The 23,172-nt window shown below is 41.5% G+C and overlaps 1 protein-coding gene across 1 annotated transcript; it reads left to right on the forward strand.

Annotated features, from left to right (window-relative positions):
- Positions 1 to 16,699: 16,699 nt before the first annotated feature.
- LOC119290807 (heat shock cognate 70 kDa protein-like) lies at positions 16,700 to 19,069 on the forward strand. Its single transcript, XM_037569456.1, has 2 exons — positions 16,700 to 17,038; positions 17,173 to 19,069. Exons 1-2 carry the CDS (start codon positions 16,813 to 16,815, stop codon positions 18,918 to 18,920), a joined length of 1,974 nt encoding a protein of 657 aa, XP_037425353.1. The 5' UTR covers positions 16,700 to 16,812; the 3' UTR covers positions 18,921 to 19,069.
- Positions 19,070 to 23,172: the final 4,103 nt, after the last annotated feature.

Consider the following 23,172-nt stretch of genomic DNA (forward strand, 5'->3'; position numbering starts at 1 on the left):
GGCCGCCTGGCGCCCACGTGGACGGGCCTTTAGTCGCGGTTCTTAAGGAGCCGCGACTAAAGGTGGGGGGCTTTAGTCGCGCTTATTTGGTCGCGGTTGCGCAACCGCGACTAATGGCAGTTGCGAACCGCGACCAAAGGCCTTTTTTCCACCAGTGGCCATTTCCATGACGATAATTGTGACAAAAACACGTATCATCATAGATGTGGAGGGCTCCTACTTCTATGACAAAAAATTATGACAGAAAATGAGTTTTCGTTCTGGGCAGACCGGAGGTGCGTCTGCATGACATTCTTTGGGCCTTGCTAAATATGATATGAAGTTAATTTTCAATTACTCTGTAATCATATTGTACTCAATTGACATCATTAGAAACATTATGTAGTTATGTCATATGGCATTTGACTTTATATATTGTCAAAATAGTGTTTGTTGTTTATCAACTACTTACTGGTTGAAATAAAAAGTACTTATAATGCATATTAACTTAATACAAAATGTCTTATATTAAATTACAGTGGTAGTAGTTTAAATTTACATTACATCTAGAGATACTTCTTATGGAATGTACTTATATTCTTGCATGTGTTACCATGTAACCTAAAACAGTTTAGTTATCTAGTTCAATATAGCTTATGCACTCAATACTGAAATGAGGAACGAAGGTAAGCTATCGAATCAGCATCAGGTGTGTACTAGAATAATTATTTTGAGTTTTTCTTTTTTAAAACAATTTAGATTTAAGATTTTTCAGTGACTAATAATACGATCCTGTGTTCATAATGCATAGCAGAAGGTTCCCATGCATGTTTGTTGTTCAAATGAAGCAGGACAATTAAAGAACATGAGCGGAAAAAATGAGGTTAATATTATTTTGGTTGCAATGAACAACCTCAGTAACCAAACATAATAAGTATACACAATTTAATTTCTTTATGGTTCTTTGTTGTCAGTAGTATGATGAACCAATACAAGAGATGGCCTATCATGTTACACATAGTTGTTATGCTTGTGGGAAACCAGGTCCTTGCATGCCAATGAACATGAACAAGCATTATTTTAGCGTGCCAATGTTCAAGACATATAGAAAGTTTATGCACGTTAGTTAACACAATTTCAAATATACACAATGTTGAAGCTCGTAATTTAAATATATGATGATTGTTCTAATATATTTGTTATAGACGATGCCTTGCAATATGAGAAAAAGGATTAACAGCTTGGCTGAATACAACATAAGAATTGAAGATTTATATCAGAGAAATTACAAACTTAATATTATAAAAGCTTCAGCGATGACATTTCAATGTGGAGAAGGTTGGGAAGAATTTATGACTAGTCATGATATTCAAGAAGGTGATCAAGTATCTTTTTGGTTCAAGGATGACTTAGTTAGTATGGTTGCACAAGTCCACAGAGATGAGACTCATCAAAGTTTGGCAATACCTTTATTGGTAATATTTATAACTGTATACAGATTTAATACCAATGAACACTAATTCTTTATTTAATATCATTATCTTGTAATTCAGTGATAAAACAAATTGAGCCTAGTTACATGAAATGTTTTGTTCGTTCTTTCAAAATGGAAATGAGCAATATTGACATCGATGAGATGCTTGTAAGTCATCCATTTATTTTAAGTCCAAAATATGAAGTAATACAAGTGTACATCTAATTTTCATAATATTGTGTCATACTCTGTACAAACTATGATACCAGTACATTTATTTTTAGACATTTAATGAAAGTATTACTCAAGCATTGCATGTGCCAAAAGGAAAAGTAACACTTACCAATTGAAGAGGTGATGTTAAAGTGGAAGGTCGATGTTCCATTGGTCATCATGATGGTTGTCTTGCTCTGACACATGGGTGGGATCTAGTTCTTCAAGAATTTCCGATTTCTATTGTATCTTTCATATATAGAAGTGAATATTGCCAAAGAGAAGAACAATTTGTTTATCTATATTCTAGTATTGGATGTACAAGTGTAGCTAATGATAAACATACCATAAATAGATTGTAACGTGAAATCCTGTGGTTAACTATTTTCAAATTGTTGTTGTAGAACGATATTTCAACTCTTTGTCTTGCTTATTGATTTAAAATGTAAGTTTATATATTACTATATACATCTTATCTCATTTAAAATGTAAATTTGATGTGCAAACAGTACACAAGTTCAAACCCTAAAAATATTAAAGCTTAAAAAAGCTAAAACATTAAAACCACAAACCCTAAGAAACCTTATCCCTAAAAACCCTAAACCATTAAAAGCGTAACACTAAAGATTATGCCTAAATCCATAATAGTATTGAATTTTATTTTTCACAATCACAGTTAAGAGTAAAACCCTAAACACTAACCCAATCCAAAAATCGTTAACCTAGGACATTGTAAAAATAAAACAAAAGTTTTGCATAAAGATAACATTTAAATTGTAAATCTTACAACCAAAGCTTAACAAAGATAAAGTATAATACAAAAACTTACAAGCATTCAATAGGTACACTAGAGTGATGCAATTTCAAATGCCTTAATTTTTCAACTATAAGCATAAACAATAATGGAAATTATCATGAGACAAAAACTTATAACATAATACTAGTACAATGATTTCTATAGTTTGTCTTTAATATATAATAAGAAATTGTTTAAGATTTTGGTGTGCAACGCAATTCATTTTTATTGCGGATTAAGTTCTGTATGTACAAACTTGTGAGTATGTGTGGAGGAATCTTAATCATTTTGTGTTCTCAAATAAATTGTAGCATAGTGACAAAGTGAAAATGAAAATTCTTTTCTGAGCATCACGCACTCACTTTTCTAGTCTATATAAGATTGAGTACTGGCTCCACTTGCTTCCAACAACAAGCTTCTCTTTATTTTCCTAAATCCTAAAGTTTTTACTACAACGAAAGATTTTGGAGTTTCTCTTCCTGTAGTGGAGTCGGCCGGTTGAGAAAATCGGTAATGCATCTTAACCCAACTTGTGTCTATGTGTTTTACATTGTACTTTGCAAGTGAATGTACCAGGTTAGGAAGGTAGCGCAGATCTTATTTGGAAAAGAATGTGAATATCTTTCAATGTTATACATGAGAATTAACATCTTTGTTCATCAAACATAAACCACGGTGATATAATAAAATTAACTAGTTCCTATTATTTAGTATCTTTAAACTGCTTTAGGAAGAATAATGTTGAGTTGAATTAAATAATGACTTACAATGAATGTATTAGAAATATGGCAAATTAACTTCAGTTAGCTTAGATATCAAAATTTGAAAATAAATAGGGTTTGCTTATACTATGTAGTGTTAAGAGATGTATATGTGGTTCTAAACAGAAATATTGTGTACACATATATAAATTTCTATGAATGTTCGTGCTCTAGAAGTGTTGTATAGTTAGTGGGTGCAAGTATCGAATAATCATGAGTGTACATGCCATCACGCGCGGTCGGTATCCACACCGCATGCTGCCACGCGATTCGTGCAACTTTAATACTCTCCAGCCGTATAATGACTTCCCCTCCTCATATAGCAATCAGTATAGCCGTGTATATGCAGCTGACACATGCAGCCCATGTCCCACGAGGCAGCGCTGGATCAGAACGCATTGAGTGTTTCTCAGTCTCAACGGCTACTTGCAGCACGATCCTCCAGTTCTTTAAAACGTTCTGCTTGCTTGTTTCAGCTGCCCAACTCTCTTGCCCTCATAGGCTCACCGCAGTTGAGAAGCATGTGTTCCTCTCCACGAGCTACGTCATTTGGTTTGTTTCTGCCACAGATCAAAGCCTGGGTGGCATTTTTACAAGTGTGAACTCTGGTAGTTCATCATCCACCTTTTCTCCATACATCTATATAGTTCTCTGGCCGACTAAATATTTGTTTTGCAGCATGGAGAATGCAGGTTCTGGCTGTGGGAATGAACAGGAAGTAGACCCTTCTCGTGGCTTACGAACTTTTTCATCCTGTGCATCGTCCACAACTAAAGCTCAACCCCACTCAAAAAGATGGTCACCAATGCCATCATCATTTTTTAGCACTGAACCCATTAAATGGTCTGATATCTAGTACTAGTATTTATTTCATGCACCATGTCCCTCCATGTATCTACTAAGTGGGCTGTGCGTGTTCATGTACCGCGTATTCATTTCCGTTGGGCAGCTAGCCATGCAAGTCTAATCTTAATCATCATGTGAAACGCACCAAATCAGCAGGGAGTAGACCCACATAACGCATGCCCCGTTCAAGCTACCCGATATAAATATCTGATGCGCGGCCTTTAGTAATTTAATTGACAACCAAGGCAGCGTAAATGCCTCTGACAGCCATCAAGCTACCCGGGAGGGATTAATGGACATACAGATGATGTCAAACCACCTCTCATGCTAAGGACAAGCAGAAGAAACAGATGAAGATGGACTACATTACTGACACACACACACACACACACAGAGAGAGAGAGAGAGAGCAGGGTGATAATGCTTATGGACGGCTACGTCACGATGTGTAAATACCACCCAGCTTACAGGTACCGGGCATTGCTAAGGGACATCGCGGTATGCAGTGAGCACCCTGCTCCTGAACCCTCCACCAAAAAAGTCGACATGCTAAGGTACGAAAAGGATGAATTGTTCGGTAATACCTAAATAAACAAAAGACACATGATCAAATATAATGTCAAGATGCTAACCTGCGAGTCTCTGTTTCTGTTGAAGCCATGTACTCTTGTTTTGCTGCTTTTCCGCATGCCACAGCTTGAAGACGAGCAACAACATAGCACGAGCGAGGCCAGCCCACACCCAGAGCAGTTATTGACCGACTCAACCTGTGTGCTCAGTCGTTATCAGACAAGCGAGTATTCATACAATGATAAATGACACCTGGCCCACTACTGCGAGGTATACCACGATGTATTTCGGTTGAACAGCAAATAATGTGTCAGGTATTGCGCAACGCCCTATATTAAGTAGTAATCACGATGTGCATGTGGACGTCTGAGATTACGGCATCGCGTGCCACCATGTCCCAAAAATTCACATCCGTGCAAGTATATACAATATTTGAAGACCTAAAGTATATAGGAGACAATATATTTCTTATACTTATGTAGTTCAATAATAATGTTCAGTACATAACTTTTATGTGTCCACGCAATCAGATTATGGACGAAAGAAACAGAACAACGATTACCTTAAGTAGTTACCGCTGTGCATGTGGAAAGGGAGGACCTCATTGCATTAAGAATACATGAACAAAGACATTTTTTGCTCTCGAGATGAATAAAAATTGTGCAAATTTGCTGGTATGGGAACATATATTTTACATAGGTCTTCTCTCAATACATTAACCATGTTTTTCTGTTCACTAATTTGTTTTCAATTCCCACAACGAGTGTCTTGCAATGTGCACATTACAAGAAATGTGTTAATACATGACGGATTTGCGGTGATAGATTTGGAAACCGTCATGGACAGACTGGTACAGCCCGCAAGCCCACCTAAGCCCGCCTGAAGAACTAAACCATTCCCCGTATATAAAACCTAACCCTAGAGACACTCCCACTCTTTCTCCTCCTCCGCCGCCGCCCCCATCTTGGCCCTCTCTAGTTAGCGACTTCCTGCCCTGCCCGCGCCGCGCCACCGTATCCTCCTCCTTTGCACCGCCGCCGTCCTGCTCCTGCCCGTCGTCCAACTCCTGCTCCTCCACCGGAACCAACCGGAGCACGCCTGGAAGTGGAGAAATCCCCGTCCTTCTCTGTACTGGATCTGGATCGGCTCCCATGATTCTTCCTCCCTCTGTTGGTATGGACGCACTAGCACATCTACTATCTTTTGCAGCGAAGAATCGAACTAAATCCAATTCAATTCAGGCAGATCTCTTATCTTTGTGAACTTTTGTGATGATCCGGCATGGAGGTCAAACCCGACGCCGGCTTGTCGGAGCGGAGTGGCCGTGCGGTGGCCTACGGCACGGCTCACTGGAGGCAGCAGTGCAGCGGCATCGCCGTTTCCTTCCCCGTCCATGAGGTCGGATCTCCTGCCCGCCCCATACACCGAAACTCCAGATCCACTTGTTCTTGTTTTTTTTTCATTTTTCTTTGGACTAATCTCATAGCTTCTTGGTCAGTTCGTCTTTTACCCCAAGATAATTTCCATGAATCAGTATCTTCATTGTTTTTGGTCTGTGGCTACCTAATTCTACAGCTAGAATAGAATAGAACAGGTTGAGGGGATCGATGTGAAACTGAGTAGGCAAACATTTCAGTCTAGGTTAGTCGGTGTCTTTGGAGCAAAATTGAACGCCCCCAAAAGAAATATCTGCACACGGGACAAAAAAGAAAATGGTATTTTGAAACATCTGAATAAAATTTCAATGCAACGAGAGCTCCATATCGGTAGACTGCTAGAGCTGTACTTGTTTTCATTTCCTGCTATCCGATTTGCTATTAATCTTACTTTCTCAATGTACAGACGTGCTTCACAAATGTTAAAAAATCTTGATGGTTAACGCTTTAACTTAAGGAGATATTTCCATAAGCAAGTTTAGTTTCTTGCTTTGCTGGGTTCTATTAGCTTATTCTGAATCTGAACATGACATGACAAATCACTGAAACATGATCAGATTAATTTTTTTTCTGTGTGTATTTAACAAGTTCCTTTGATTGATTGGCATACATCTCACGCACACATACTGGATCGCAGCGGTGCAGCCAACCTCTGGCCTCTGCTTCTTCCTCCCTGACGGCAGCATGGAACAAATAGTGGGTTCTGCTAACCCCGACCGCGGCCTAACATGCATGGACTGAAGCGCTGGACAGGCGCCCGCTACTCGGCTCTGCATGTCTGGGTCATCTAAGATAAGTTGTTCTGTCTCTTCCTTAAGTGAGATCGTGTGCTTCTCTGATCCAGTTGTAGTAAGTTGTACAAGGCCTTAGCTGGTTTTCAGGGAGGAACTTCACCTCATGGGTGAAACTTGGGTAAAACTACGGGCATACAAAATACATCTTTGTTTTGTTGCCTTACAAACATGGTTGTGAACGAACTGAATGTTGGCAAACAACTGTATATCCATCCTCACTTATTCTGATATTTTTGGAAGTGAAAGGTAGTAAGGATAGCACAGAGAGCAGAGAGCACACTGGGTATGTTGGAAAAATTTGTCGAAGTTACAGTCCAGTAGCTGGCATAAATATAGGACAACTAGAATGCCTAAATGCACAAAATGTTGATGGTAAGACATGCTTGACAACTACCTGACACGATTAGATTATTCTTTTCGTAAATTTAGACAAAAAATAGTATTGTCTTCACAATGTCCACAACTGAATATCTTTGTGCATTTCTAGACCTTGAAGTTATATAAAAAAATCCAGTTTATCTTCTCACTTGTGTCCTGGAAGGTTTCAGCATCTGTACCCATATCCGTGATTGCTTTTACATGTGTTCTGATTCAGCTTGTACCTTCATTAACGTGAAGTAATTTTTAAGATATATATAGACTAAATTTGTTGTCTGATTCATGCAAGCCTTGTTCCTGTTGCTGCCACTTTGTATAAATATATACTGGTTCGTGCAAGCCTTGCTCCTACTTCAAATTTGTAGTCTGAACATACCTATATATCCGTGCATCAGACTAAATTTGTAGTATGATTCGTGAAGTAGGAGCAAGGCTTGTTCCTACTGCTGCCACCTTGTATAAATATATACTGGTTCATTTCGTTTCATTATTATTTTTTGTTATAAATAATAGTACTATGTTGGTCAAGTGGGCAGCATATAAAATTGTTATGCACAGAAGTAACGCAGATAATAAAATCAATGTGTTTATGATAGAAAAGCTTTTCTGTATATTTTGAATGAATATAAATGATGCATGATCATTTCAAGCTGCACTTCCCTATCCATTATTTCATTGTTTATCAAGTATTTTCAAGTTTCATAGTCCACTACATTACAAATTTTGTTTTTTCATCTAAAAACAAATACATAGCTTAATGTTCCATGAATAAAACCAAGTGTGGGAGATCTCTCAAGGAAACTGTATCATATTCTTTGGTGAAATTTTCCATGCCATTTGAAGTTCACTTGGCAGGCAAGTATTGTTTACTACTCCTTCCGTCCCATAATGTAAGACGTTTTTTGACACTACACTAGTGTCAAAAAACGTCCTATATTATGGGACGGAGGGAGTATTTGTTAGCCCATTGAGATGTAGTTGCAACATAAACATTGCTGCTGCTCGTCGACCCTGATGACATAAACTTCAAATATTTACGTGTCAACAAGTCTACACATCATGGGGGGGTATTGTTTGTTAGTGATATGCCATTCCGTTGGCGGGTTTATATGGCCTCAACTACTGCTGCTATAGTACTTGGAGCTCTGTGATGTGTATTTTTTCACTTTGTCATGTGAATTTCATTTGACACACTTTTCTTTGTATTAATTTTAAGAAACCACATGTTTATTCTTGTTTTATACTCCATCTGTGGGCACTATAAGATTTAGGAATTCTGGACATCATGTAATTCATTTTTTATTTTTGTTGCAATTCTCTTATTTCTACTATCCATTCATATCTCCAAATATCTAATATTCTTGTAAATATGCTAGGTAATATTGGATAGAGTGCTACTTGGTGCTGCCCATCACAATCATCCACAACATGATAGTTGCCATCAAGAGCGTCGACGCAAGAGCCTGAATAACAACAGACTCAATAGTTTATGTGTTCTGTTGATGTAAAATGGATTGTATTGGTTCACAACTCTATTGTGTGATATATTTTCTCAACCTATGTTGTATGTTATCATTTTGTAGAGGATTTTTTAAACTACTATGTTTGTAGATACGTACAAATGGATGTGATAAACTTTATAATGTTTCACACCATGCAAATATTTTTTGTTGGGCCAAAATTGGCATTAGGATTTGAGGACCGCATTATGTTAAAAACATACTGGGTCAAACTTTGGCCAAAAGAAATGGGCTAATGGGCTCAAGGAAATTTAAACTGCCCTTTAAATTTTGCCTAAATCCATGACGGATTTCGTGACGAAAAATAGTATCCACGTAGGCAGCCACATCATTCGAATTAGTCAATTGAAAATCCTACGTGGCGTTAGTCCATGACGGATTATTCCGTCACAAAGGCTTGGGCCTGGGCGGGCCTGGGGCAGATCCATGACGGCCAAGAACCGTCATGACTGGTACGATATCAAATTATGACGCGATATACATGACGGATTTCAAATCCGTCAAGGATGGACACCCATGACAGTTTTTCACTAATCTGTGACGGGCTAGATCCGTCACGTGTTAACAGATTTCTTGTAGTGGCATGAACAGATTAACAGTATGGCAGGAGATACAATAAGACTTCAAGATATATTTGGTGGATATTATGATGTTTCTGTTTTGAAGGCAATTGCAATGACTTCGGTGGCAAAAATATGCTTGTGTGCACAAAATTAGGGATCATGATCAGGTTTTCTTCCATTTCATGCAAAATTTGGCATCTTTGATTGCATATGTTTATAGGTACAGAAGAGATCTTTCAATGAAGCTTCAGGGTAATTTTTAACATTAGGAGTACTGTATTGTGCTTCTCTTATCAAAACTTAATTTATGATTTGACAAAATTAAATGGTTCAACAGTTGCATATACAATTGATCCAAGTAATAAAAGTGCAATACATTCTTCGTTCCTACATGAGATGAAGCCAAGCAAGATAAGCTCCATTCTTGCAAGCAAGTACTTCTGTATTCATATACCTGAACATACAATTTGAGTTATTTACACAAGGTTGTCTTTTTCATAGAAAATTAAGATTTTTTTTGGTAAAAGTCCTAAAACTCAGGAAAAAGGTGTAATTCTGCTCCGCACACGTAATGGCAACGTACAAGTTGAAGGAAAGTACAAAACATCTTTGAATGATGGACGTCTTCAGATAACATCAAGATGGAAGAGTTTTGTACAACGGTGTGTAGTTGTCGAAGGATCAAAAATTTGGAATATATATTATTGACCGCAATGCCCGGTATGTTCTTTGATGATGCTCTCTAGGATTCAAAACACATGAAAAGACGAATTTATTTAGTATGACACTATTGAGTCTTTTGCTTGATGTACTATATCTGATAGTCCATAGAGCAAACATTTTGTTATAGAATGTTTGTCACATATAACACTTGTGTAGATTGATATCATAATCTTCATCATGTAATACTAGCTTAATAATATGTTAATCATTGCTTTAGGATTAATCCAATTGTTGTATCACCACATATGTGGCTGACTATAATCAATTTTATATTGACATGATAGCCATAGTTTTGTATAGAAAAACAATAGATTATGCATATATTGTAGAAAATAGTAATGGAACAAAGTAAGGATACATTGCAATGAACGTACTCTTCTAGCGAGTATTGAAACCATGATAACATAACACATATTGTGCCATCATTCTCAAGAAACCATAACACAACACATTGATAATATTATACATTACGCAAAGTGAAGAAACAACACTATGCAAACTTTTATATGTTCCAAAGTGAAGATACAGAAACTATAACACACATCTCAAGAAGCAAGATGTTAAGAACGAACAGAATGTCCACACACGAATTTAGTCTTGTTACTCTGTAGTCACACTCTGCATATTCCAGGATTTTGCATTTTTGAGAGTTGGCACAAACCATAATATGTTGCCAGGAACCCCCCATCTGTTCACTTTCAATTGGGAACCGATAGTAACTTCTCCATCTAATTCCATCTAGCAAACATCAGGATCACCTTTGGCTGGTTGCCCATTCCTGTAACGGTCTCCACAAAAAATGAAGATAAAACCATCCCTCAACATTTGCACAATTTCATTTTCTATGTGTATTTCTGGACCGACACCCACAAGAGGATAGTTCATGCCAACAAAAACAGATAAGTCACCAACATTATGCCTTCTCACCCATTTTTCACTCAACATATGAACTGCATTCTTATTTATCTCAAACATAGTGCATCATAACGGTTTGTACTGAAACACAGGCTGACCAACATAATGGACATATGCATTACCCGACCAAGCTGGCCAATTGGTTTCTTTTCCATGAACTGATGCATCACCAGACCTACGAATCAATAGGATGGAAGTATGATGAGCACTATGCGGGCATAAGTACCAATCTGAGTTTGATGGAATATCTTGAGGCAATTCATTAACTACCGGTGACTCCACACGTGTTGGAACAATATCTGCACCTATCGACAGTAAAGAAAATGTTGGTGAACCAAATTGCACAAAAATTCAAAGATTTCAAATGTAAATATACTTACCAAAAGTTTCAAGGTTCTAGCAGAACATTGAAACCTTCAGCACTAACTACAAAAATATGGTTCCAATGGAGTAGAGCATCCACATAGTTGTGTTGCGGAACATTAGTGTTTTTCAACAACAACCAATTTATGTTAGATGATCTCACAATTGTAATAGCAATATCAAACACTACTATGACATAGTAATCCTTGTATCCTTTTCATTTAGTTGGAGTTTTGCAGAGTGTAACTTTCTTAAGCCTTCTAAGGTGTTCTGATACACAAATCATGTTGGATTTGAATGGTGGAGAGATTCAAAACCAATGGGTGACAAAAGGTGGGAGCATAACTTTGTCGCATGTATACACATTATAGTTATATAAATTATCGTGACCACCTATCATAAAAAGGCAATCATCTTTCCCACCAATCCATTCTTTGGATTTCTCAAATGACATCAACGCTTGACAAATTTCCTTGTCCAAGGGAACCAAAGTACATTGCTACCTCTTGAGCATACGTTGGTTTTCCTTTGAAGAGAAAAGGGTGATGCAACAAAGTAGTGTAAGTATTTCCCTCAGTTTTTCAGAACCAAGGTATCAATCCAGTAGGAGGTTACACGCAAGTCGCCTTATACCTGCACAAACGAATAAGAACCTTGCAACCAACGCGATAAAGGGGTTGTCAATCCCTTCACGACCACTTGCAAAAGTGAGATCTGATATAGATAATAAGATAAATATTTTTGGTATTTTTGTTGTATAGATTGAAAAGTAAGATTGCAAAATAGTAAACGAGATGCAATGTAAATAAAAGAGATATAATACGATGGAAAATAGACCCGGGGGCCATAGGTTTCACTAGTGGCTTCTCTCAAGATAGCATAGCTTACGGTGGGTGAACAAATTACTGTCGAGCAATTGATAGAAAAGCGCATAGTTATGAGAATATCTAAGGCATGATCATGTATATAGGCATCACGTCCATGACAAGTAGCAGATCGAAACGATTCTGCATCTACTACTATTACTCCATACATCGACCGCTATCCAGCATGCATCTAGAGTATTAAGTTCATAAGAACAGAGTAACTCATTAAGCAAGATGATATGATGTAGAGGGATAAACTCAAGCAATATGATATAAACCCCATCTTTTTATCCTCTATGGCAACAATACAATACGTGCCTTGCTGCCCCTGCTGTTACTGGGAAAGGACACCGCAAGATTGAACCCAAAGCTAAGCACTTCTCCCCTTGCAAAAAAGATCAATCTAGTAGGCCAAACCAAACTGATAATTCGAAGAGACTTGCAAAGATATCAAATCATACATATAAGAATTCAGAGAAGAATGAAATATTGTTCATGGATAATCTTGATCATAAACCCACAATTCATCGGATCTCGACAAACACACTGCAAAAAGTATTACATCGAATAGATCTCCAAGAAGATCGAGGAGAACTTTGTATTGAGAATCAAAGAGAGAGAAGAAGCCATCTAGCTAATAACTATGGACCCGAAGGTCTGTGGTAAACTACTCACACATCATCGGAGAGGCTATGGCGTTGATGTAGAAGCCCTCCGTGATCGATTCCCCCTCCGGCGGAGCGCTGGAAAAGGTCCCAAGATGGGATCTCACGGGTACAGAAGGTTGTGACGGTGGAAATAGGGTTTCGTGGTGCTCCTGGATGTTTTCGGGATATATGAGTATATATAGGCGAAAGAAGTAGGTCGGTGGAGCCACGAGGGTGGGGGCGCGCCTACCCCCCTGGGCGCGCCCTCCTACCTCGTGGCTGCCTCGGTGCTTCCTTGACGTCCATTCCAAGTCTTCTGGATTGCGTTTGTTCCAAAAATGATTCTCTCGAAGGTTTCATTCCTCCGTTTGATATTTCTTTTCTGCGAAACACTGAAATAGGCAAAAAAAACAGCAATTTGCACCGGGCCTCCGGTTAATAGGTTAGTCCCAAAAATAATATAAAAGTGCATAATAAAGCCCATTAAACATCCAAAACAGATAATATAATAGCATGGAACAATAAAAAATTATAGATACGTTGGAGACGTATCATACATCTATCTCCAGATTGGCCTACTCTAGGTCCCTATAGACCAATATCAGGTTGCAGCACACAAGGAATATTCAGAGGAAGGGAATGATCAGATGGTACAACCTCTTTTAACTCAGTTGAAGAACCACCAAAGCAGCAAGCAGAAAAGAAATCAGACCGAGAAGTTACTCCCTATATGATATCAATAGGAATCCAACCAAGAGAACGCAGGCCTAAACCTTGTCCGTCCTCCATGTAGAGTTGCTTGCCTTTGATAATGTGTTCTTCTTCTTTGTTGCCTCTGCGTCTCCGCGTTTCTGCTGTGTAGTTCTTTCAGAAAGGAAGCAACTAGAGTTGAAGAACCGCTGGTGGTTTCTCATGATAGAAAAGAACAAGAAGAGGAAGCGACTGCAGTTGAAGAAATGAGACGGTTGGAACTTGTGCATAGTGGTTGCATTAATGCAACGGTAACATCAAGAAAGTATTGATCATGAATTGAACCGCCAACTTTAGCCCCCAATACACAAATGACTAAATAGTTTTTGTAAGGAAAATGTGAGTGTGTTTAGGGTACAGAACTGAACGCATATTGTAAGTTTCATTCACAAAAACTTACGTGACCACTATAGCGGATATTTTAGCGGTACGAGAAATGCGAATTATATTAGGCAACGGATACATGATTTACACGTTGGCTTGCGTGATGATTATGAAGCAGCATCCATATATATATACACAATAAAGTATGGGAAGTACATAGTATCAGTGGTATTTAAATTTGCATACATGTAATAATACATTGTACATATGCGGTTTTGCTCTAAGTTAAACAGATAGTTATGGCTCTATTATGATGGTGATTGTTTCTCTTACGAGAAAGGAATCAAACTTCTTGAAATTTACTTAGATAATGAAAATGAGTTTTGGTAACTTATTTAAATAATGCACATACAGGAGATAAAAATCGATATGTCATCTCAAGATGCCTGCAGTGCACATGATATGCAATAATCCTATCAACATTCATATATAGACGAAGGTATGTTCAGAATGATCAGTTAACATGATAATAATGGAAAGTGTCATCATATTTGGCACTGAAAATCAACAATTGTGCTAAGCAAAACAGAACTTGTCATTGTGTGCCTCATTGTCAGAATTTGCAACTGTAATATTTGGAAGCACAAATCTGTACAATTAGGAATCAATTTCTCAGAAAAGAACTATTGAACACTGATGCCATACAGTGAAATGAACAATTTAACTCATTATGGACTAAACTTGAGTAATGATATGTTTTTATAATATTTGAATAAATGTTCTTGTCATAACATTTTCGAGTTTTGGTAATTGGTTTGTATATTACCTTGATCCAAATTTAAACACCATTTACAATTAATATAATAGTCGTTGCAATTTGTAGTAACTATTGATGATTTAGTAACGCTTTAGTGTAATATTGTAATAAAGTAGTGAAATTAATATGGGATTGCACGGCTGCAGAAGCTAACGAAAGAAAACAACAAAAATATACACAAGTAATGAACAAAATCTTGGGTCATTCTTTTCACTTCATAACCTTCTTCCGATGCTCGATCAAATTGCATTTCCTGGCATTGTTTGACGAAGTTGTGCATTGGAGAAAGAGTGAGTATATAACTTTTTAGTAAATGGTTTGCTTTTTTGCTACATTGTGTGCTTGTCTGCTCTGCATCACGAATGAAACTTAAATGCAGCAAGTTTCAGATAATGTAACTTTAAAATAAAGAAATAAACTATTAATATAGATGGAAGAGATTTCAGAATCAGCTAGTATGTTACCGGTTGTATTCAAAATAAACTGACAAATCCATTGGCACTGAATCGACAGCACGAGCATATTCAGATTATTGAAAGTGTCGATCTGTGAAAGAAGTTGGTCGCGCAAGACGACTATTTTCCCCAGTTGTAGATCCAGAATCGTTTGATGACTGAACATTAGTAATATCGAAATCCTTCGCACATACATGAGTAGGTAAACAAGACTTTGCATCAGATGATCTAAGGTCCACAAATCTACATCAATAAATCCACTCGCTCGATAAAATGAGAGATGGAAAGATACGAACGGGCTATGTGAGTAAGCAAGAATAGTAGCAGAAAAGAAGGAGTAACAGAATAAGTTACCCATCGAATTGCAACTTTAATCCATCAAACTCCGGTCCAAAAGATCTCGTACCACCAGTAGGTGAAGAAACGAAGCAAAGAAATTAGGTTAATCCAAACAGAATAGAAAGCAACGAATGAGACAAAATGAAAGAACAGTGGCGATGTACATAAGGAAGAAGAGTTCGCTCTGATTAAGAATGCAGAGATATGAGGAAAGAGATGAACACGAAATAAAGAAGTAAACATGTAAGGTCCTCCCGTAATAAAGAAAAAAGAATAATAGACGACAATACGTACGACATGTATATTTGTCCGTATTCGAACATATTCATAGGCGCGTACCCCTCCTTTCATCTATATAGGGCCTAATGCCTTTTTCGATGCTAACTTTGACCAAATGTTAGAGGAATAATATATGACATGCAACTTACACAAAGCATACTGTCAAATTCGTATGTGAAAGAAGTTTCCATTGATATAATTTTCACATTATATATCTCATGTACTATTAATCTTGTCAATAGTCAAAGGCGGTCTTGAAAATCGCATTAGGCACTATATAGATGAAAGGAGGAAGTATGAATTTCCAGTGAATCACAGCACGAACGGACGCACCTGCTTGCCTGAGTAGGTGCACGCCCCACACTTACGTGCCCCTGCGAATTTTCGCATACTTTGTATTCAATTGATGTTTTGTTTGAAGTTAACAAAAACGATTTTTATTGAAAAAGCTTTGGCTTTCTCCGAGAACAAATAATTTTACTTTCTGCACATACAACAACAAATACTCCTGTAATTAGGCACTACCAGCGGCGTGTGCATGAGCACGTGCGTACCTTAAACAAGACGACTCATCCTAAACTCGCCACTTGGCTCCAAGCTGTAATCACGTGAGTACATAATTCTAGTAATCTCCACTTGGCCCAGAACCCACCAGAGCGGACTCACCAAACCCAATCCAATCCAACCCAAAGCGGTGCACGAAACCTGGGACCGACCGAGAGAAACAGGCACCGCTCTGGATGTGTCGCGCGTGCACCCGAACCCTCCACCCGGCGCCGAGCCTGAACCGCCCACCTCATCTCCCGCGCGAACCTTCCCGAGCTCCCACCGCTCTAGCGGGTCCGTATATAAGAACCCCACCCCCTTCGTCCCCTTCCATCATCAATTCAACTCAACTCAGAGAGCAAACCAAAGCATATCCACATCCACCGAGCGGACCGAAAGAACAACTCGATCAGTCACAGACAGAGTCTCGAATCTTGCGTTCGATTTGATCGGAGAAGATGGCGAGCAAGGGAGGCAACAAGGGGGAGGGCCCTGCAATCGGCATCGACCTCGGCACCACATACTCCTGCGTCGGCGTCTGGCAGCATGACCGGGTGGAGATCGTCGCCAACGACCAGGGCAACCGCACCACGCCGTCCTACGTCGCCTTCACCGACACCGAGCGGCTCATCGGCGACGCCGCCAAGAACCAGGTCGCCATGAACCCCACCAACACCGTTTTTGGTAAGCCCCGCGTGCCTCGGTCTCTTATCTTACAAGTAGTAGAATACATGCTCGTGCAGTGAGAGTACGTGCTCTGCCTTTTGCTCTGTTTTACGCTCCTGAGCAGTCACTTACCACTCTGCTCTGCCACGCAGATGCCAAGCGACTCATCGGACGGCGCTTCTCGGACGCATCCGTGCAGTCGGATATGAAGATGTGGCCGTTCAAGGTGGTCCCCGGCGCCGGCGACAAGCCGATGATCGTGGTCACCTACAAGGGGGAGGAGAAGACCTTCTCTGCCGAGGAGATATCCTCCATGGTGCTCACCAAGATGAGGGAGATCGCCGAGGCCTTCCTCAGCACAACCATCAACAACGCCGTCGTCACTGTCCCGGCCTACTTCAACGACTCCCAGCGCCAGGCCACCAAGGACGCCGGCGTCATCGCCGGCCTCAACGTCATGCGCATCATCAACGAGCCGACCGCGGCGGCCATCGCTTACGGCCTCGACAAAAAGGCCACCAGCACCGGGGAGAAGAACGTGCTCATCTTCGACCTCGGCGGCGGCACCTTCGATGTGTCCATCCTCACCATCGAGGAAGGCATATTCGAGGTCAAGTCCACCGCCGGGGACACCCACCTGGGGGGCGAGGACTTCGACAACCGGATGGTGAACCACTTCGTGCAAGAGTTCAAGAGGAAGAACAAGAAGGACATCAGCGGCAACCCGAGGGCGCTCCGGCGGCTGAGGACGGCGTGCGAGAGGGCCAAGAGGACGCTCTCTTCCACCGCCCAGACCACCATTGAGATTGACTCGCTCTACGAGGGGATTGACTTCTACGCGACCATCACCCGTGCCAGGTTCGAGGAGCTCAACATGGACCTCTTCCGCAAGTGCATGGAGCCCGTCGAGAAGTGCCTCCGGGACGCCAAGATGGACAAGACCCAAATCCACGACATCGTGCTCGTCGGAGGCTCCACCCGGATCCCCAAGGTGCAGCAGCTCCTCCAGGACTTCTTCAACGGGAAGGAGCTCTGCAAGAGCATCAACCCCGACGAGGCCGTCGCGTACGGCGCCGCCGTGCAGGCTGCCATCCTCAGCGGCGAGGGCAACCAGAAGGTGCAGGACCTGCTCCTGCTCGATGTGACGCCGCTCTCGCTCGGGTTGGAGACGGCCGGAGGCGTGATGACTACTCTGACCCCGAGGAACACCACCATCCCCACCAAGAAGGAGCAGGTCTTCTCCACCTACTCGGACAACCAGCCCGGCGTGCTGATCCAGGTGTACGAGGGCGAGAGGACGAGGACCAAGGACAACAACCTGCTGGGCAAGTTCGAGCTGTCCGGCATCCCGCCGGCGCCCAGGGGCGTCCCCCAGATCACGGTGACCTTCGACATCGACGCGAACGGCATCCTGAACGTGTCCGCGGAGGACAAGACGACCGGGCAGAAGAACAAGATCACCATCACCAACGACAAGGGGCGGCTGAGCAAGGAGGAGATCGAGCGCATGGTGCAGGAGGCGGAGAAGTACAAGTCTGAGGACGAGCAGGTGCGGCACAAGGTGGAGGCCCGCAACGCGCTGGAGAACTACGCGTACAACATGCGCAACACGGTGCGGGACGAGAAGATCGCGTCCAAGCTCCCCGCCGAAGACAAGAAGAAGATCGAGGACTCCATCGAGGACGCCATCAAGTGGCTCGACGGCAACCAGCTGGCCGAGGCCGACGAGTTCGAGGACAAGATGAAGGAGCTGGAGAACATCTGCAACCCCATCATCTCCAAGATGTACCAGGGCGCCGGCCCGGGCGCCGCGGCCGGCATGGACGAGGACATGCCCGGCGGCGGCGCGGGCACCGGCGGTGGGAGCGGTGCCGGGCCCAAGATCGAAGAAGTGGACTGAGTGAGTCGTGACAGGTCATGGAGTGGACGCGGCTATGCCGCACTTAAAATGTTCTGATGCCTGTGTTCGTGTGCTTCTGTCGAATAACGAGGGTGCTTGTATGAGTTTGGTTAATGACCTAGTAGTACTAGGTTAGTAGAGGAAATGATAAATTTTTTTTTTGAAAAGGGGTGCAACCCCAGCCTCTGCATCAATAAGATGCATACGGCTCATAATATTAAAATAGAGAGTGTCACAAAGTCTTCAGCAGGTTTAAAGTAAAAAAGACGACAAGCCGCTCAGACGAGCGTAAACATAAAGCCACAACCGGCTGGCAAAAAATAGGAGCACTACATGCCTATCCTATTACATGACCGCCATCCAAACCGGTTGAAAATAACCCGAGCTACCATCTTCCATCGGGTAGACGCAGTAGCCAAATGCCCCCTGTCCTCCATCGGAGTGAGTAGCGACCACATACGGATCAACGCTGTGGCCCTGAAGATAACCTGCAAAAAATGAAAGTTCGTTGCTCTGTTAAAAACCAAATCATTTCTGCAGTTTCATACTGCTCATAACAAGGCACACGCGCCAACACGAATGAGTCTTGCTAAAACCAAGTCTACCTCATCAAGCCATGTTCCAAACAACATATTGATAGAAGTAGGTGGAATAATATTGAAGGCAATATGAATCGAGCGCCAAAGAAGCTTAGCCAGTGGACAATCCAGAAAGAGGTGCCTGATAGTTTCATTACAATCGCAGAATCTACATCTAGCAGAACCCACCCAATTGCGTTTTGCCAGATTATCCTTTGTCAAAATTACTTTTTTATGCACAAACCACATAAACACTTTAATTCGCAAAGGTACCTTAACTTTCCAGACATGTCTGGAGAGGAATGACACTAGTATTAATGACATCCAGATACATGGATTTAACCGAGAACCTACCGTCCTTTGTCAATTTCCAAAACAACCTATCTGGATCCTGAGACAGTTGGACATCCATCAGCCGTCGTACAAGATGAAGCCATGCCTCCCATCGTTCACCCACTAGTGTCCTCCGGAAGCTAATATTGAGAGGCATTGACTGTAAGACATTTGCAACGTATACTTCTCGACGTTGAACAATGTTATACAGTGTGGGATATTGACGTGCCAGAGGTGTTTCTCCTAGCCACGTATCCTCCCAGAACCTCGTAGTAGCTCCATCACCAACTAAGATTTTTGTCCTGTTAAAGAAGAGGGGCTTGACTCTCATCAACCCTTTCCAAAACGGTGAATCAGTTGGGCGCACCGTCACCTGAGCTAAAGTTTTTGACTGAAGATACTTATTACGCAGAATTTGTGCCCAAGTAGCCTCTGTCTCGGATGAAAGTTTAAAAAGCCACTTGCTAAGGAGACATCTATTCTTGATCTCTAGATTTTCAATGCCTAGACCGCCTTGGTCCTTGGGCCTACAGATGATGTCCCATTTGGCAAGCCTATACTTACGTTTCAACTCATCGTTTTGCCAAAAAAAACGGGATCGATAAAAGTCTAATCTTTTCCTAACCCCCACCGGGATCTCAAAGAAGGATAGAAGAAACATAGGCATACTTGTGAGAACCGAATTAATCAAAATTAATCGACCTCCATATGACATGAGCTTCCCTTTCCAACAGCTTAGTTTCTTTTCAAAACGATCCTCAATACACTTCCACTCCTTGTTCGTAAGCTTACGATGATGAATGGGAATGCCCAAGTAAGTAAACGGTAGCGAACCCAACTCGCATCCGAACAATTGCTTATACGCCACCTGGTCCTCAGTAGCTCTTCCAAAGCAAAACAATTCGCTCTTGTGGAAGTTAATCTTGAGTCCAGACAATTGTTCAAATAAGCACAGCACAAGCTTCATATTCCTAGCTTTCACCAAGTCATGCTCCATAAAGATGATCGTATCATCAGCATACTGCAAAATGGATATACCTCCATCAACTAGGTGCGGAACCAAGCCCGAAACCTGCCCCGCCTCCTTGGCCCGGCCTATTAAAATAGATAGCATATCAGCTACTATGTTAAATAAGATCGGTGACATTGGATCCCCCTGTCTTAGGCCTTTATGTGTCTGGAAATAGTGACCTATATCGTCATTCACTTTAATCCCTACACTCCCTTTTTGCGTAAAGGAATCAATTTGGTTGCGCCATGCCTTGTCGAATCCTTTCATACGCAACGCCTGATGAAGGAAAGGCCATTTGACTTTATCGTATGCTTTTTCGAAATCCACTTTAAAAACCACCCCATCAAGTTTTTTTGAGTGAATTTCGTGGAGCGTTTCATGCAAGACGACCACCCCTTCAAGGATATTTCTATCCGGTATGAAAGCAGTCTGGGACGGTTGCACCACCGTATGCGCTATCTGCGTGAGTCGGTTCGTCCCAACCTTAGTGAAAATTTTGAAACTTACATTAAGCAAACAAATGGGTCTGAACTGCTCAATGCGAATAGCCTCTGTCTTCTTAGGAAGAAGAGTTATTGTTCCAAAATTAAGCTTGAATAAATGAAGCTGACCATTAAACAATTCATGAAACATGAGCAACAGGTCATGTTTAATGAAATGCCATCACTTTTTGTAGAACTCCGCCAGAAACCCATCTGGTCCTGGCGCTTTATTATTATTCATTTGTGCAATGGCCTCATACATCTCCTTCTCCGTGAAAGGAGTAATCTGTAAAAGCAAGAACGACAATACACACGTCTGGTTCCTGTACTATGTTGTTTTTGCCTGAGCTTCCAGGAGCTGAGAAATATATTATCAGTTCGTTGTCCCGTTTCCTTGCGCCCATCAGAAACAGAGGTCAGAGATGCAAACATCATATTTCATTCTCACACTGGAATCCAAATCTGATGAAGCTGAGAAGGCGTAATAAAGCTACTGTCATCAGCCAAATGATGCAGCAAAATCAACCTTTCTGGAGCACTCGACCACATGCAAGCAACATCAACAACCGGCTATCCTCGTCTTCAACGTCAGCGACAACAAACCATAAATCTGAGTAAAATGCATGTGGTCATGGTACATTGTACTCCTCTCAATAACTCACTTTGATCATACGATCACTATGTACAATTTTGGATGATCATTAGAGTCCAAAAATCAATCTTCTACGCTAGAGCATCTATAGCCGGACGTCTCAAACCATCTCTCATATGACTGCGGATGCGTCCGGTCACGGACAGCTAGCTATCATCGAGTCAGATAGAAACACAGATGCCTTCTCTAAAGAGTCCCTCACTTTTGAAGCGTCGGTCCATCTTTACACCCTGGTGCCTTCTCTAGAGGCAAGTTGTCACTCCCTCTGTCATGAAGCTGTTGGGTAACGTAACAGAAAACAAAAAAATTCTAACCTACGCACCAGCCCAGGACCACTATGGAGACTCGGTTTGATCTTTTTCGTTACCGACACGTAGCGCAGCGGAAAGTAGAGTCGATGACGATCGGCGGTGTAGATCCCCGCAGCTAGGATTTACAACCTCCCAACCGCGAGGATGTATACCTTCATCTGCTTCTCAGACAGCCCTCCGGGAGGCGATCGAACAGCCCCCCCGAACGGTGTCGCGGACAGCCCTTCGGGAGGACCTTCGAAACTCGACCGGTCACTCGGACAGCCCTTCGGGAGGACCTTCAAAACTCGGACGGTCACACGGACAGCCCTTCGGGAGGCACTCACGAACTAAGACCGAAACTACGATCTCTCTACAGAGTTGCACACATACGGTGTCATCTATCCGGCAGGGCTTCGCCGTCCAGAACTAGTTCATGCCGGAACCTAGACAGCCTTTCGGCTCTACGAAACTATTTCGCTGGGAGGGAGAGAAGAAGCCAGATCATTGCATGGCACGTGTATGAGAGTAAAGGGATGAGGTCTGGGCAGCCCCCTCACCTCCTATTTATAGGGAAACCAAGGGGTAGGATGGGTATTCTGAAGAGATAATATCACCAGTGGTGCTTAAACTTGTCATCGATTTTCACTTTAGTGCATAAACTTGAAAAATACACCAAACTGATTCTAGAACTTGGCATGAGCGTGCTAATACGGTCATAATCTCATCAGTACACGCATAATGCGCTGACATGGTAGTATATTTTAATTAGCATGCACAAGTGGCATGGGGCCTACTTCCTACAACTGGCTTCTTTTATATATGTCTCTATGACCAGTGGGCTCCACATATCAGAATTATGGCTTACTTTATACTATATGTATTTATAACAGTGGGCCCCACAT

This window comes from Triticum dicoccoides, chromosome 4B (assembly GCF_002162155.2).
Source record: "Triticum dicoccoides isolate Atlit2015 ecotype Zavitan chromosome 4B, WEW_v2.0, whole genome shotgun sequence".
NCBI lineage: Eukaryota > Viridiplantae > Streptophyta > Magnoliopsida > Poales > Poaceae > Triticum > Triticum dicoccoides.